This window comes from Chiroxiphia lanceolata, chromosome 5 (genome assembly GCF_009829145.1).
Source record: "Chiroxiphia lanceolata isolate bChiLan1 chromosome 5, bChiLan1.pri, whole genome shotgun sequence".
NCBI classification, from domain to species: domain Eukaryota; kingdom Metazoa; phylum Chordata; class Aves; order Passeriformes; family Pipridae; genus Chiroxiphia; species Chiroxiphia lanceolata.
Genome location: NC_045641.1, coordinates 54336708 through 54354004, shown reverse-complemented (window position 1 = coordinate 54354004; position 17297 = coordinate 54336708). Strand labels below are relative to the sequence as shown.

Genomic DNA, 17297 nt, shown 5'->3' with positions numbered 1-17297 from the left:
GGCTCAAACCTCCTCCCTCAGCCCTGCCTCCTCTCTTCCTCCCTCCCTCTTTCCCTCAGCCCTGCCGAGGGCTGGCCCGGCCCCCAGTTAAACTCCGTGGCCGCGCCCTTTCGCAGGGCGCTGGAGCAGCCCGGGCCAGACAGCCAGTTCCCGCGGGCCAGGGTGTGAGAGGGAGCGCAGGGGTCGGGTTTGTACCCCGCCGCCTCCTCCTTCACACTAAAGACGGCTTTTGGGCTGGTTTGCAGGGGAAAAAAAAAACCTAAAAAACCCAAGTGTTTTTTCACGTAGCTGTTCCCCCGGGGCAGAGCAGTTTTGGGGTATTTAGGTACCGCTCTGCTGCAGGTGGGATGAGTTTGCTCAGCACCAGTCAGGCAAAAGCTGCCTGCACCCCATCGTCGATTGCGTTTGTCAGCATGAGGGAAAGAGTTGTCTGCTGTTCAGTCTTGGCTTGAAAAGGACTCTCTTCCTCCGGGGTGGGGAGGGCTGGGATCTGAGTACCCTGCCAGGTGGATGGGGCTTTGTGCAGGGGTGGTTTGAAGCTCACAAAAGCAGCAGATCGGAGCGGGATGGGGCAACTCTGCCTTTGTTTCATCCTTGTCAGTGCTGGTTTGGGAGGCCAGAGACAGCTTCCCATCCGCATTTGGCCAAAGCACAAGTACCTAAGCATTGCAGGGCAGGCATGTCCCTCTGCAGAACTCTGTTCCGATTTGCACACTAATAAAGTATTGGAAAAAAAGGACGAAGAAGAAAGAGGGTAAGATAACATACCAAAATGAAGTAAGAAAAAAAGTATTCGTAACTATTTCAATTCAGAGAAATACTGACAAAGATGTTGGAGAATTAGACTTACAGGACTTACCCAGAAACACTGGAGGAGTTAAATGTATCTAACCTGGCCATGCAGCGCTAAAGTGGGCACATGACAGGCACAAGGATTTGAAGAGTCACAGAGAGAGCAGGACTATCAAAGGCAGTAGTAGTCTTTCTTCCTGAACTACTTCTGCATTTTAAGATTGCAGTTAAGAAACTGCAAAGATTTTAGTTCCTGTTGTAATTGGAACAGATCCCAGTATGACAATTCCGTGGTTCTGGAGAGGGCTCACTCTATATTTCATGCACCATGAACAGAAGGGATGTGTTTAAGATCATTACCATAAAGACAGATTAGCAGCCATATCTGCCTTAGCAGCATTTTGACAATGTACTTTTCCTTCTTTTAAGAGACTGCAGCACTTTTCTGCAAGTGTGTAGACAAAATTGTATTTCAAGAGAGTCATGAATCTTAAAAACATTTTTGCATCAATTAAACACCAGAATAAATAATGTCAAGCATGTGTCCCATGTTCTCCCTTGGCTATGTTTGTTACCACCATTATACCATTCCGTCAGGTATTTTTGCTTCCTGGTATCCCCCTTGCCCCCAGGCAGGATGACATTGCCCTTGTCAGAGCTCAAGTTACACATTTCAGCAGAAGTGGACATTGTTTAGTCTTCAGAGTCACATTATTGACTTGATTTGAAGTTCATGCTTAACAAATGGTCTCTCTTGTCCTTTAGTGTTTGTAGTGGACATCAGTTGAAATCAGTATGTATCCCTGTGGGGAGAAGAACAGTCAGTGACATGCTGTGAATTAAAAACGAAAGTGTTATTTTGTTTAGTTGGGTTTTTTTTGTTCATTTGTTTGGTTGGGTTTTTTAAATTTCAAATCTATCTTGGTCTTTAAGGTCAGAAAAGCTACTGAGAACAGCTGAGCCTTCACAAGTTTATTATTACACTCTGTCCTTTGCAAAAAAATTTGCAAAAGGGCCCTATCTTTCCCTGGGTGCTATCCCTTTGCACCATGCTAGCGACAGAAGGGACATGTAAAGATCATACAGCCTATTCAGAAAAGTTCATCTGAGCCTTGAGGCAACTAGGCAACCATCACAAGGTGGGATTATTTTTAACCTAATCTGAGCTGCTTAAGAATTAGCCATTTAATCTAAACTTGTCCTTAAAGCTTCCTCCACTGTTGGTGCATACAGAGCAATGAACCTGCAGAGAACAGCTCATCACAGTCATAAAATCATAGGATGGTTTGGGTTGGAAGGGACCTAAAAGATCATCTTGTTCCAACCCCTTTGCTATGGGCAGGGACACCTTTCACTAGACCACATTGCTGAAAGCCCCATCCAGTCTATCTATGAAAAGTGGGAAGAATTGTCTTTCTTCCTACAGACTGTAGCAAATAGATTGGGATTGGACGTGAAAGCTTCTAGAAGTAGCTCTAAAATAGGAATTCCATTCACATTGGTAGAGCATAGCAATTCTCCTGTGTCCTCTCTCATTCCTAGTTACTGATAAGGAGTCTTCTTAGAGAAAGTAAGGTGGGGAATAGGCATCACAGATAATCATTCATAATTAGCCCATAAGACTGCTGGCAATGAGAGCCATTGAAAGCAGTTTCCAAGCAATTATATTTTGTAGGGAATGGCATAGCTGGCTGCTACCAGATATGGGATGAAAAGAAAAATTAAAGACAACCTTTGCATTTTCTTTCCTGAGTTGTGTTTTGTGCTTAACCACAAACAAAGATTTAAGACTGTCTCTGCTAAGCTGAAAATAACTTTGAGAAGTTGGTAAACAAGTGGAGAAATATAACAAGCTTACCCATTTTCTAGGTATTCAGCTGTCAGCAATGCCCTTGTACTGATTGTCTAGCAACATTCTGTTTGCTCAGATTAAGGGCTAGATTTGGAGAAAGGTAACCAGAAGGCAAAAAAATATTTTCTGAGAGCTCACTAACTAGTTTTGGCTAGCAGCCTCAGTCATTATCACCAATTATTAACAAAATTCAGTCATCCTAGGTGCACAGAATGGAATTCACTCTCATATTTCAACTATTCAACAGGGCTGTGTGGATAGCAGTAAGTCTAATTTGATGTGACTGGCCAAACTTGAATTAAACCTGTTTTTACACTGAATTGCAACTTGCAAGGCTGAACAAGTTGTGCATTTGATCATTCCATGGTTATATATTCAGTTCTAACTTTTCCTCTCAAAGAAAGATAAATTTGTTTCTAATAGGATTTTACCATTATTACAGATCTCATTTTAAACCCAGGGCTTATTACTATTTAAGTAGCTCAAATGTAGCAAATTTCTGGTACAAAAAGGTGAATAAATGCCTAACCAAAAAAAGGGGGGGGGGAAAGGAAAAAAAAAAGGCGCGATAACCTTTCATAAAGGAAAATCTTTCATAAGTGCCAAAATCTCACCTGTGCAATTGTAATGTGAGGTCTCGTCAAGGTAACATTGGCCAGATTGGGAAGAGGGAATCCTTTTGAGAGTTTGGCTTAAAAAAAGAAAAAAAAAAAAAAAAAAAGAGACAAACAGTAATTTAGTTGTGCATTTTTGCCCTGCAAAAGCACTGCATATCCAGAGACTTGGTCATTGACAACAACTACCTCTTAGTCTTTACAAGCAGCTCTAGGAGGTAGATAGGATGCTTATTTACCAATGGGGAAAAGGAATTACAGGTGCTTCTCTCTTGTCAGAGTGTTGCAGCCAAACCAAGGCACTTCATGTTCAACACATTACATACTCAGTGACTCGTCCCTAACGATCCCTGAGGGATCGTTAATACAGCTCTAGCATCATTAGAACCTGTTTGTATCCATTAACTAAGGAAGGTGATGTTCACCCCAGTACAGAGGGCTGGGACAAAGTTATGTCTCCCTCCAGGGCCTTAAATAAGATTTATGAGAGGCAAAACCTCTGTGCTGGTCTAATAAAGGGGAATACATTTCACACATGGTAGCCCCAGGCAGGTGTGCAGATGAGAGAGACATGCTTCTCCCTCATGCATCAGGGCCACCTAGACTGAGGTGAAGGCAGATGAATTATGAGTTCCCAAGTAATTTCTGCTCTTTTTGCAGAATAGTGGCCGTGAGAGGGCGCACCTAGATCCCTGGAGATCAATCTCCCCCTTCCACTGCTTACTGGATGACGATCATTTTCCTCTCTAATGGGAACTGGAAACTTAAGAGGAAGTCAGTAGGAGTTCCTAGAATCACCCACTCTGCTGAAAGTTTTTAGCTGCTGCTTTGATATACATCCTTACCATTAGCTGATGGAATTACTTCAGTCTGTAAAATGTAAGACAGGATGTTCTCCAGAAGCGAGATCTGCCACAGACAAGAAAACTGAATTAGCCATCACTTCCTGATGATGGTACAACTGTCGTGCCCTAATCCTGGGTGGAGTTAGTAGACTCATGTTTAACTTTCATCTCTTTTGGCCTCAAAGAGTCATGAACTCAAGTGAACTTCGGATGTTAAGGCTTTGGAATGATGCAGAGGAAGTGAGATGCAAAATGCAAATGGATTTCAACATGCTTAGCCAACGTTTTCATTTAAAACAGTCTATTTCCTTTATTTGTGAGATAATTTATCACCAATAGCAAAGCAGGACCAGAACAGTTTTAATCCTTTCTCCTCAGCTACTCGGAACTGATTGATTATACTGAGAATAAAACGACTCTCTGCGGAGGCAGTGTTTTCCCCTGCCAAGCTACAACTGCACTATTTCAGGCATCTGAGATAAGTATCTTGGCTCCCCCTCTCTATTGTAATTCCGAGCATCTGTGATGAGCACCACTACAGCACACGGAGTGCCTGTGCCTCAGCCATCCATGTGACCATTAGATGGCACACTGCTCTGCTGCCAAAGCTTAGATTACCGCTCTATGTTTCACCGTGGTGATTCGAGAGATCTCTGCTTACTGCAGTTTGGGGAACTACAGCATGTCTCATTTGCAGAGCACTAACTTGTCCCAAAGAATATAATTCTTCTAAGTCCACAGCAGAGAGGTGGCTGCCAGAAGACAGGAAAAGAGCCATCTGAGAATGAAGCCAAATAATTTAGAAATACAGATAAAATGTAGCTGCTTACTCTTTAGATATTCTTGGTTTACATTTCCTATAAGCTTCAACTACCCACTCACCTCAAAAAAGCCAACATTGGAGTGGGCTAGGGAGAACTGGAGCCTGAGGGAAAGAAGTGAAACAAGATGAGTCACTAAGAAAGGATAAACACAGTTATTCTATTCATGTGCAGTCATTGCTGTAGAGCTCCAGGCCTCACAAGCATCTGTAAAGAGATTTTTGAAGCAATTTCACACAATGCATACTGTCGCATAGAGAAAGACGTGCTCTTCTTAGGGCATTGCTGAGCATCTATGCAAAAGTGTGCTAGAAGGGCTGTAGCCAGCAATGTGAGTGTGCTTCTCCCTCTGTGCTGTGTTTTGGAAATCCTAGTGACAATTGATTTAACCAAGGATTTGTAGGATGTCAGGTATTTTGCAAGGATTTTGGTACATTTGCATAATGCTTTGATGTGAGTCTTACCAGGGTGGGAAGAAAAAAATGTGTTCATCATATGGTACTGCTGCTGCTGACTTTGTTGCTGAATGTCTCTGTTTCCAAATTGAAATATTTATTCTGTATGTTACTCTTGTATCCAACACAAGATTTCAGAGTTTCCACAGCATCGGCACCCCAGGTCTCAAGGCCAGCTTCCAGCACACTCTAGATTTTTGTCTTTGAAAATTGCTGCAAAAACTGCTAACAGCACTATCCTCCTTAAACTTGTAACATCTCTCTGCCCTTACGAACTCCGCATATTCTTAACCCTATAACTGTCTTCCCAAGGGACTTCCATGAAATTGGGATCCTAATTCCCAGCTGTGAGGTCCTGATATACAGAGCTTCTCTCTATAAAGTGTGACATGCTAGATGTCTAAATGTCCAAGCCTCTGGTCTCCAGCTTTCTGACCCTTGGAAGTTGCAGGACTTCATTTGGTAAATCTCTGCTCTAAGAATATTGGCATAGGAGACCTGCAGGGGCCCAGTTTCTTTGCTGTGTCCTGGACTGCTCTGAAGTTCTTTAGTAGCACAGGTGGTCTAGAAAGCAGTGACATCTTGCCAGCTGGAAAATGGTGAGGGGAAACTGAGATGACTCGTGGTCAACATAACTGCCCTGCATGCTTCATTTATCTAGCTCAGAGGGGAGAGTAGATGTAAAAAGCAGAGAAGTCCAGTGAGACCACGCCCCTGCAGCAATCCACAGCTGGTGAGCAGTCGCTTGGGACATGGCAGTTGTCACAGAGAAGCTTCCTGCCTCCTCTAAACTGTATAAATGCAGCTAGAATTAGAGAATCTAATGCAGATGAATTTACCAGGGAAACATACTCATCTGATCATGTGCCTAAATGGCTAATGTTGGGATTGCTAACAGTGTTTTCCAAAGGCCTGGAAATTCTTTCCATCACAGGTTGAATTACCTGTTCAAACATAGTGAGCCCATCAATTTCTGATCAAATATATTCAGAGAAATGCTGCTGTTGGCTACCTGCAGAATAAAGAAACCATGGGTTACCAGACATAAAAAACCCAGGACCCTTGCTGTGAATTAGTCACAAATACATAAATACCATCCATACCACTTAGCTATGGAAGCTATTTTAGGTAAATGCAAGGCTGCACCCAATAAATGTCTGTTTGTATGAATGACACGACAAGAGCTGAAATGTGGGTAATGAGCTTTCCCTAATCAAAGACATGAACAAGTTGCCAAGAGGCATGACTCATACCCACAGAACTGTCATTCCAGAGAGCAAAACCTTGGTTAGTCAGAGAGTTTTGATTTTTGTCCATCTATAGGAAAATGTTCTCTGCCACAGAAGTTAAGCGAGGCCACACAGTCACCACCTGTGACTAAGGGGAATTTGCATGTTTAAATACTAGAAATTTGGCATTTTCTTTGTTTCTTCTACAAGTTTTAACAGAAGGAAGGAACAAACATATTTAATCCTGAGTTTAATATCACCTTGTTCTTTGTACTTACTACGTTCACTGTGAACAGCGACTGGGTGGTTGAGTCTGGCAGAACAGCCAACACCTCTATGGAGCCCTGAATCTCTACTGTGAAGGAATCCTGCTCTAAGCTGATGACAGGTATTTCAGTAGCCATTAGCTTCAACATTACTGGATAGGGTGTAACTGAGTATTTGGCGACCTGTAAGATTGCAGGACAAAAAAGAAAAAAATACAGAAAAACACTTCTTGTAGAACAGAATACTGCATTGTCTCATTCTTGAAGCAATCATTTTGAAGTAGTTCCTTAAGATGAGATTAAGGATAGCTGCTAACACAAGGTTTGTTCAGGTAAGCAGGAAGTACAGGTTTTCTGCGGAGATAAATTAACAGTTTTGGCCACATAGGAATGCAGTGCAAAGTTCCTTCCACCTGAGGAATACAAATTTTTCTATATCACTTTGAGAGAAATTAAATACTGATTTGTGAACAGAAGAGAGAAATGGACCACAAATGTGACATTTAAGGTCACACAATAAAAGAGCTAAGGAGTCATTCACTTTGAAATTCACCCATCTCACGAGAGAGATTCCTCCTCTGGTTCCTCCTCTGGACTGTTCTCTTAGGATCCTCACTCCATTGCCTGGAGAGTGAATAGCCTCACCAAGTTCATTAATCAAAACAGAAGGAGTGGAATATTAGCAGCAATGCTCATGGCATTTTATGGAGAAGACCATACGATGACTGCCCGTGGAGAATTTTATATTTCTGAGGAAGGAACTTAATAACATCTGGGAAGCAAACAAGAATGTGAAGTTCTTTGAACCATGAATCTGATTTCATCCAACCTCAGCATTCTTAGCCTAGGGGTTCTTATGCTCATTTTTGGTTTCTCATTCTGTTTGAGAAGGCTGGTGGAAGCCATGCATACTCATATTCTCTGTCATGTTATATTCATCTCCTCCACCTAAAATAGATGGAAATCCTGTGCATCTGCCTTGTCTGTTCCATAGGATGTAATGTTTCCTCCTCATCTGTTAGCTGGATTTCCTGCACATGGTCTTTCTGTTGTCAGTCACAGCAAAGCAGTGAAGCAAAGACAATTATGCAGGTTTGGACAGGAGGAAGGTGTTCTTTCTGAGCTGAGGTCCTTTCAGAATTCTCTCAAAGCAGGACTTATGACTGAAAGCTTTTCCCTGCATAGAGATAGTTTTAGGTGGGAACAGCTGTGGCTTGGGCACAGTGCCCAGAGTAAAGATTGATGTGCAAGGTTATGGGCCAAGATTATGTTTGGTAACAGTGCAAGTCATTCAACTCATCATGGGGGTGGGAAGTGACAAGGCCCATCTGCTCTTCTGTTATGAGGCATATATGTGCCAGCTTCTCTAGTGCAGGAGCCCTGCTGGCCCTAACGGCTTTTGGGATACACCAACAGTGAGGTGTCTTGACACTCACACTGGGTGGTTTACTAAGACTTCGTGGAAGTAATGATACTCACCTCAGGGATGATACTGCCAAATATCTCTGTGCTTATATTAAAATAGCTGCAGGTCTGGAAGAAAAAATAAAAGAGAGAAAACAAATGAATTTGACCTTCATGGTCAGCTTTTCTCTAAATGCATTATTACTCTCATTTCAATAAATCTTTAGTTTTGTACCTCTCAGAAATATTCCTAAGAGACTCAGTATACTTTAAAGCTGATTCCCAGTAATACATGCCACAATAATTCCTGAGAAAGCAAATGCTTAATGTCATTATAATATGGGCTACAATCTATAGGTTTTGGGACTTACTGAACCTCCTGCAGTCAGGTAAGCCAAGTCAGGCAGCCTCCATGCACAGCTACTGTACTTTGATATATGGTTTCCTTCCATGGCCCCTGTAATACTTTTATTCTACAAAGATCCCTCAAAAAACGGCCACTGAGGCTGCAGAATTCCCCAAAGTCAATCCCTTGTCCACATCAGAGAAGTCTAAGCCTCAGGTCTATAAAAACCTTATTTTTTGTAACAAAGTGTTGTAGCTTGCTTAGCTGAACTTGGCACACCTGGCTGTGGCCTGAGACCTCTATATAAGGCATAAATAAAAGAGAATAACAGTACCTTTGTATTTATGATCTACTGTCTCAGGACTCTGCAGACCAATTAACAGCTTTATCTGGCTGCACACTGACATCTGGCAGGTCAAACTTCTATCTGAGCCACTCTGACCCCACTCCTCTCTGTCGTACTCACCTCCTCTGCAATGGTCATGTTGAAGGCCCCTGCAGTGTAGTAAGCAAATGAGGAGGTCTGAAAAAAATACTCAGAGAAGGCCAGGAAGAGCATGGAGTCTCTTTGGTCTGTGACAGTGAAGGGAGCTACCACATAGGGAGAGCCAGTATAGTTTCCAGCTGGGAAGACTGTGCCCTGAATGTTATTGTCAGAGATAAAAAAAAGAGACAAAATATAACTTTAATATGACTGCAGACAATGAATGCTACTTTCCTGTACTTTGCCCAGGCTGTTCATTTGGTGTATAAATGAGTGCACAGGATTTGTAGTACACCCTGAAGGCTTGGTGCTTTCAAGCAGGTGGTGAAGGCAAGTTCCAGCATTGGGACACCTTCATAGATGACACCTGAGATCTGTCTTTTGAGATACTGATCACCTCCTGAAGACAACCTCTCACCTCAGAACAAAAACCTCCTAAATTAAGGGTCCATATATTGCATGAAGAGCATGACTAGCGGTCCTCATTTTTGAGAAGCCTTACTTTCTCCTTTCCCCCCATCTACAGGAATTTGAATCTGAGAACTGCTGCTTAGAGCTATCCAATGGTCTCAATTACAAAATGGATTTCTAAAACCAGAGGTCTTTCTTGGTCAAAATCAGCACCATACTCTACCCAGAAGCAAGTTGGTAACTTGTGCAGACAAAAGAAGACTTGAGAGAAAGGAAAGTTGTGTCAGACAAACCTAAAATGCCTATGTCGTCTTCTGTATTACCAATGATGCTAGCCAAGACTTGCAGATCTAATGCTTCCAAATGCACACACATTAAACAGAAAGGTAAAAACTGATTTAAAGTGATGAAGGCACTTAGAGGTTAAAGTTTTTTTTATCCCTTTTATTAGTTCCCTGTCTCTGTTTCATCTCAGATATATTCTGTATGTCTTTACTTTCTCATTCAGCTCTAAATTTCCAGTTGCCTTTTAAGGACTATCAAAATGCTTACAAAATGCTGAATCACAGCTAGTGACCTCCCCACTCAATTCTCACTTGCTGGATTTACCAGTCACTTGCTTCATATATTTCCCGCATGTAACTTATGTGGGAGAGTAGCTCTTGTAAACAGCCATGACATTACATCTTTAGTCTGCTCAAGTTCCTGCTTAAAATCTAGTTGCTGCATTACTTGGAAGAATTTGACAGCAGCTGCAGAGCTGGTGTGCCAACACCAGTGTCCACTGTACAGATACTAACTTTTTGTTCCTTTGTGTTTCTACCTCTTTTATTTACCTGCTGACTTTTTTTAATACTTAATTTATAAGATCCTTGTAACGAGGCTGTCTTTTCATTCTCCCTTGGTAGAGCACCTAGTGCAAGGCAGCTTAAACTTAATTAAGGATCTTAGATACAGGGATGATGATGACTACCCTCAATCAATTCACCTTACATAGAATGACAATGAAGTCATTTTAAAATTAGGAACTAGTCAGATTTTAGTTTCAGTGCATAAGGAGACTTTTTCCTTCATTTGAAAGAAACTACCAGGTCTTCAGACTCAGCAGCACTCCTTGGGCTCCCATGTTTTTTCACAGGTCTTCAATCTTCCCATTCAGGAAGCCAGAGGCTGAATTCTTGGTCCTATAATCTTGTCTTGGTCCTATAGTCTTGCTCTTTCTTTTCCTCTCTCATCTGACAGCAGACACATCTAGTTAGTGCAATGTGTAGAAATATTCCCCTGACTGACTGAACAAAGAAGTCCCAGACATTAATCAACAGCGAAAGATGATGTTGAATATTTTTTTGTTTCCTTTCCTTTTCTCTTTACTTCTAACTCGCTTAGTCAACTTTTACTGTTCTCTATTTTCTATGACTAACTCAACAGCAATTAAAAAAAAAGGATGTGGCTTTTAAATAATTCATTTTACAACAAGATTGTTACAAATGATTACAATAACAAATGCAATAATGCTTTGAAATGTCTGTCTTAGATACTCAGCCTCTGTGTTCAGAATAGCAATCATGGTCAGCTTAGAAAGTGGATCATACAGCAATCTCGGCAAACAGCACTACAGACAATTACTTACCTTTAAGTCCAGGTCAATGAATGGTTGGAATACTGCTGGCAGGCTACTTAAGGAGTAGTCTACTTCAGCCAAATCATCAATTGGCATTACAACTGTAAGGGTGGTAGATAAGGCAAGATATAGAATATTACAAAAAACACAGAAAGAGTTTTATGCATACTTAAAACTAAGTCAGTTTCTGAAGGAGAATGACACCCCATTGCTCCAGAGAGTAGGGAAAAACACAACCAGGGACTTCCCAACATGCATTGTGAACTAAGGCTTGATGTTTCTACTGGAACCTTCTGTAAAGCACTGTCTTTAGTTTTTCTATTGTTTTCTCACTATGGAAAAGTTTGGTCTAACAAAAAAGAGGAAATGGCCATCAGTGATTCAGGGCATGAGGAGGCGTTGGGATTTCTTGTCAAGTAGTTCTAAGAACATCCAGAGTGTCTCCAACTTGCAAATACTTTCCCAGAAAGCAGGGTGCCTGATCTGCTTAGGTACTTGTGTTTTGCACATGGTATCTGATCAACATTTCCAGTGTCCTAAAAGCCTGCAAATCTAACCCAAAATAGTTCAAGTGAGAAGCTTTTTTGCCAAGGAGAATTTCCTTTTGCCTTTGGCAAGTCTGATATATAGGCAAGCAAAACTTAAATTTTCAGGCAGGCTAGGAGAGCAGGCTTCAGCTTTTAAATTGCTGTGTGTGCAGGAGGACTTGGAACATGGGAGAGAAGGGAAAATTGCTGTAGTCTCAGTACTCTGTGGCCTCCAAGTTGCATTTCTAACAACAGAAGTGCACACTGCTGCATTTGCAAGTTGAGAATTGCTACCAAGTCCTTGGCTCTTACAAATATAAATTTCTTGCCCAAGTGCCCTGCTTACTGTTTCTGTAAGCAAGGGAGCAGGCAGAGCAGAGGGGCTGATAACACTTCTGGACACGGCTGTTAAGGAACCTGCAGAATTTCAGTGATCAGCAGAGAAGAAGCAGAAGGAAAAGGTATCACTACTGACTCACCATTCAGCGATTGGAGGTCTTCATCTATCAAATGGATCCCAGCTCTGATGTTGGGACATGACTGTAATAAAAGCACACTCAAGTTATGGCCTGATTAGCGTGGACATGTAAGCACCTCTCACCTGTGTGCTAGTAGATCTTACTGCTACATGACACACATTGCAGCATTTGTTTATCAAAACACCTAATCTGGCTTTTCTTCAGCTAACTGGATCCCCAAAGTTTCTGCTTGGTGCAATGTAAGCATATCCTATGTCAGAGCTGCAAAAAAGAGGGAAGTTGCCAAAGGCAGCCTGGTGGGGGTGACAAAACCACAGCCTTCAATAGCACAAGGAGACAGATCTCACATTGGTCTCAGAATTTTTCTGAGGAAAAATCTCAGAATCATGGACTCACTTATGTTGGAGAAGACCCTTAAAAGCATCAAGTCCAACCGTAAATCTCTGTCCTGGGATAGAATCACAGCCATCTCAAGCTCTGTCTCCTCTCAGTGGCCCTAGTCAGGTTGTCATCAGGACTGCTCACTTCTTTAATACAATGAATTTTAAATATGTCATACTATCAGTTGATGTACTATAATTTCTCTATACATAACCCAGGATATGTTTTGTCTGCCAAGTACAAAAATTGCCCATATTCCATGATGCCTGTAGGTATACAGGCAGAGACTTATTCTGCATTGGAATGGGAAAATAACTACATTTTTTGGCCCTACTGCTGCCCTGGTTGAACTAGCTGTGGACTAGTCAGTATCTTGGCCATGAACTTTATTTGGAAGCATTTCTGGCTGGCAAAATGTTGCCTGTGCTGATCAGACCTGAATAGGTCTATTATAGGATTATTTTTCTAGCTCTGCTTTACCAACTTCACTCGTGAATGTCACACTCCTTACACCCCTCCCCTACACAATGTGAAAGGCTTACATTAGTGACCAAGCTCCTGTGAATAGGTTTCTTCAGATACTTGATAAAGAAGTTATGCAGGAAGCTAGAGGGAAGGAAGAAAGCAATTCATGTGTCAAGTACCATGGTCATTAACAGGAGATCAGCTATCTCTGTAGAACACTAATTTAATGTCCTCTGAGTGTGATATTCTAGTACACAAGAGAGCTTTCTGAAATATAAAAATTATCAGAGAGCCACTATTTAAAAGGAGATAACTTCAGCATCTCAGTAATTAGCCAGGGTTAATTCATCTATATGAAAAAGCAATTCTTCATAGTACCACCATTATATATGTACAAACACAGAACAAATAAGTAGTGTCTGCACTAGGAACTGATACAATTAAAAACAAACAAACAAAACAAACCCAGGTGACAAAAGTGGTATTCAGACAGTGAGAGAAGTACAAGGAAACAATGAAATATTGTTGCATGTATCCAGAGGCTTAACAGACAGCAGTCTGGTTCTGTTCAATTTTGATAGCACTGTGACTGGGGGAGTGAAACACAGTACAAGCATGTAACTTCTACTTAAAGCTGAAGATTAGAGCAGAGGTTTGAAAGAAGTGGGTGCTGAAGAAGCACAAGGGATTGTTTGATTCTGTCTTTATCTTCTATTGTGTGCAAATACAAGTGTAAATATCAATGTTGGCCATTTTAACACTGTATTAGGTCCCCAGTTCTCACCTGTGGTGCCTATAGATACCTAAAAGCAATTCTGGGTGCCCTGTTTCATGAAGCTGTCTCTATGCTATTCATTGACACTTATTTTCTCCCAGAGTTTATACAGATCTCTTCCACTTACCCGCTTTTTCCATTCAGCTTGATATCTATGTCACCAGAAGTTGTCCGGCAGCTGGTAAGGGATATTGATGTAGGACTTGTATTATCCCGGGGTGTTGAAAAGATTGCAGTGACAAACACCTTTGAAATGTGCACTATGCTTCTTCCACTGTCTTTGCTGCATAAAGTAAAAATAAATAAAATACTGAACAAACCCCCACCTCTTCATTATGGACTTGCCTGGCAGTCTGAACCAGTGGCTGTTCATAGTCACTTGCTCTGCTTTGTCTACCTTGGGCACTTGCCAGTGAGGGCACTGTCCCTCCTACTGTGCCATCACCCTCAGCTCCCAGGTCCCCTCCCCTTGAAAGCAGCCAGCCCTACTGTCCCTGTGAGCAGAAGTGCATATCAGTTCTGTAATTCAGTCAGTTTAGCAATATAGGTAATGTGAGTTGTGGAGAAGGGAAGAGGGATTTATTTCCTCTGAAACAGCATGGGACTAGGAAGGTGTGGACATGGCTCTAAGGATATTGCCATTTGTTCATCCATTTTCCATCAGCTTTTGAACCATATCTCCTGGAGGCATAGCAGAAGGTTTCTAACAGTGTAACTGCACTGGGAGGTTTTATTATACTGGGCTGTGACCCACCACACTACAGTTTTTCTAAATGTGTCATTAGCTGGCAGGCTGGATAATGACAGCGTTCATCCAGAGTTAACAGTCCTATATTATTCACAGCAGTGCTTCCCAGCCACAGGCTCTTTATCAGTGCTTGTGTCTGAGGGGGCTGTCTCCCACCAGCAGACCTGTTGAGAAGAACCAGTCTGTGCTTCCGGGTTACTGCTGCCAGCTGATAAAGAGTACCTTTGCCATGAAGAGGTCACAAGAAAAACTAAACTTTGCATTTTTATCTTTATACGAAGCAAAAATCGCAGGACACATTAAGCTGTACGTACAACATCCAGGTCCTTATGTTCCAGTTCATGTCGATGGTTAGAGAAGCATTTCCTATCACCAGTTTTATCCCAGACCCAGGTAGAAGGGAGATGGAAGCACTGGGTAATTCAACAGCAGTGACATGTATTCTAGAGCATAAGACAGATAAGGAAGAGATAAGAAAAAGAAAAGTTTGTATTTCATGAGTCAGAATGAACACACAATAAGATTCAAATTTCAGTCAAACATAAATTTCCCCTGGAGAGAATACTTACCCAGAGATGTTGTATTTGACATTACCAAGCCCAAATTTCTCATGGCCAGTCAAATCAGGGAAACGCTCCTTTTCCATGTTCTGCTTCAGGATTTCCAGCCCAACCTCCTTGGCTACAGAAAAACAACGATCAGTTCAGTTGCTTTTGATACTGCCTGGGAGCTTATAGTTATGTGTTTCTGGCTCAGGAGATGGGATAGGCACAGAGTCAGGAGGAAGAAGATATCTCATGTGAGACCCAGTAGTGTTATTTCTGATCTCACTCCTAGTCATGGCAGGAGCTGAACTGATTCAATATCTGAAGTCAGATGAAGCTCAGTATGATGCCCAATGTTGTTAAACAGCTTACAGACTCTTAAATTTTCCTTTATAGCCTGTGATCAGGTCATTTCCTCCCACTGCCCTCACTGTCCTATGTCTCTCATATCAGGATTCAGTGCAATACCACCAGCAGCTCCTGAAAACATCACACATACCATACTCCAAGCCCTTCTGGGTGATCCTCACTTTGAGTCCAGGGTTGGCATTGAATTGCCCACTGAGCAAACTTAAGAGAAGGAGAGAACAGCAAATCTTCAGCATCTTCCTCATTTTTTACAGGACCTGTTAATAAATATTTATAATGATAGCAAAGTTCATGCTATGTCACTTGGTGGTTGTACTCCCTTCCCCTCCACCCTAAACAGCAGCTTTCCCTCTAGAGTGGAGAAAGTGGAAAGCTCAGCAACCATGGAAGAGAGGACCCATTCTGCACAGACTGTTACAAAAATAGAGCTCCATGGGGTAGAGGAGAAAAGTCAGCCTATTCACTGCCACAGAGACTGGGGAAAGCACTTGCGATACATCCATCCAGACAAACCCTGTCATAAGTGACGTGACATTGAATTTTTAGGCTGTCATTTCCCCTCCCACCTCTAGCTAGCGAAATAAGTAGCCTATTTTTTCACAAAATATGTAATGCTCTCAGTGCCTCTTGGTGATTCAGCAGACATCACTGCATCTTAGCACTTTGGAAAACCTGATTAGCTCACTTAATTACAGGCACAGATACCCACACTTTCGGAGCTACTTATTAAGATCTTACTCACAATTTTGAGAAGTGCCTTATGTTCCCTCCTGACAGTCAACAAAAGAAAATGATTTGGTGCCAGCAGACAGTGTTTTCATATTCCCTAGACCACATGTTAATAAATGCATTAAGTTTTATCCAGAAACTCTCTGTGCAACTCTGTGGTCCAACAGATGTTTGGTTTTGCTTATTTGCTGTTTCATTACCAGAAGTAATAATACACTTCAAACCTCTAAAATATTTTGTTATGATAACAATTTAAGCAAACTGCAAAATTATAACATTGACTTAAATTTTTATAAGAGTTCAAGCAACCCCACAGAACACCTTTGCCTTTTAGTATGATAGCATTTTCTTTTTAATTTTAACTGACTTTTATTGAGAGATGAAAGAAACACACTTCATGTGTGGAATCCAAAGGTGAAAGATACACAGTCCACGTATAGAACAAAAACAAAGCACTGGAAGGAAATGTGTATTTAACATATGCATAGTGCTCAGATCATAAAATCTCAACATTTAACCAGATTTAGCTACATCTATCTCTGCCCAACAAAGCCCCTCCTCAACAAAGAGTAATCACAACACATTTATTTTCATACCTCTCCTCTAAAGACTGAAGAGAAGACTCTTGCTGTACCAGACCACAGGACTGAGGACGATGCAGGGAGAATCATCTGCCACCACAACCCCGTCTTTTAAAGGAAAGAGCTGTGAGCTTTAAGACAGCCAATTGCTACCATCTTCAGCAGTATCACACTGGGAGTGGCCTCTCTGATAATCACATCCCAAACTATTTTGGGTGTCCCAGGTTAAATCTATCAAATTTCATTTAGGGATAAGCAGGGGGCACTGTGAACTGTTGGATGGGGGTGCTCAGGCACTGGGGTGCTGAGTTTGGGATGGCGTGCTGCCTTTGTGGCAGATTGTTTTGGCACTGGCTTTTCAGATGGACCTGAGAGGAAACCCCAGTGAGAATTCCACTATTTCCTAAGGACAGGCACTCATAGCCAGGTCTGTATTTTGAAAGAAAGAAATTAATGTGCAATCACTGTTAAGAACAGATGGAAAACAAGGCCCATCTGTCTGAAATTGCTCAGGATACAGAAAAGCACAAACCATATAAGATTTATGTTCAATCAATC

At 41.7% G+C, this 17297-nt stretch overlaps 1 protein-coding gene across 2 annotated transcripts; it reads right to left on the bottom strand.

Moving 5' to 3' along the window:
- Positions 1-1484: 1484 nt before the first annotated feature.
- Positions 1485-17261, bottom strand: LOC116786873 (BPI fold-containing family C protein-like). 2 transcript variants are annotated; one of them, XM_032687941.1, is made up of 16 exons: positions 16755-17261; positions 15560-15686; positions 15085-15196; positions 14830-14958; positions 13895-14050; positions 13070-13133; positions 12147-12207; positions 11150-11241; positions 9091-9264; positions 8354-8407; positions 6887-7057; positions 6324-6391; positions 4986-5028; positions 4104-4167; positions 3259-3335; positions 1485-1595 (listed from the first exon to the last, which is right to left on the bottom strand). In XM_032687941.1, the coding sequence occupies exons 2-16, from the start codon at positions 15672-15674 to the stop codon at positions 1554-1556; spliced, it is 1422 nt and encodes a 473-aa protein (XP_032543832.1). In that variant the 5' UTR covers positions 15675-15686; positions 16755-17261; the 3' UTR covers positions 1485-1553. The 2 variants fall into 2 exon arrangements, with proteins under 2 accessions (XP_032543832.1, XP_032543833.1); XM_032687942.1 differs by having other exon boundaries at positions 15560-17261.
- Positions 17262-17297: the final 36 nt, after the last annotated feature.

What these genes read in the sequence shown, in the direction of transcription:
- LOC116786873 (XM_032687942.1), bottom strand. Translation starts at nt 15,674, where the DNA reads ATGAGGAAGATGCTGAAGATTTGCTGTTCTCTCCTTCTCTTAAGTTTG. An exon ending in GTCAAATACAACATCTCTGG is followed by an intron (nt 14,959 to 15,084) that starts GTAAGTATTCTC and finishes CTTATGCTCTAG; the next exon opens with AATACATGTCACTGCTGTTG. An exon ending in AGACCTCCAATCGCTGAATG is followed by an intron (nt 11,242 to 12,146) that starts GTGAGTCAGTAG and finishes CCACCCTTACAG; the next exon opens with TTGTAATGCCAATTGATGAT.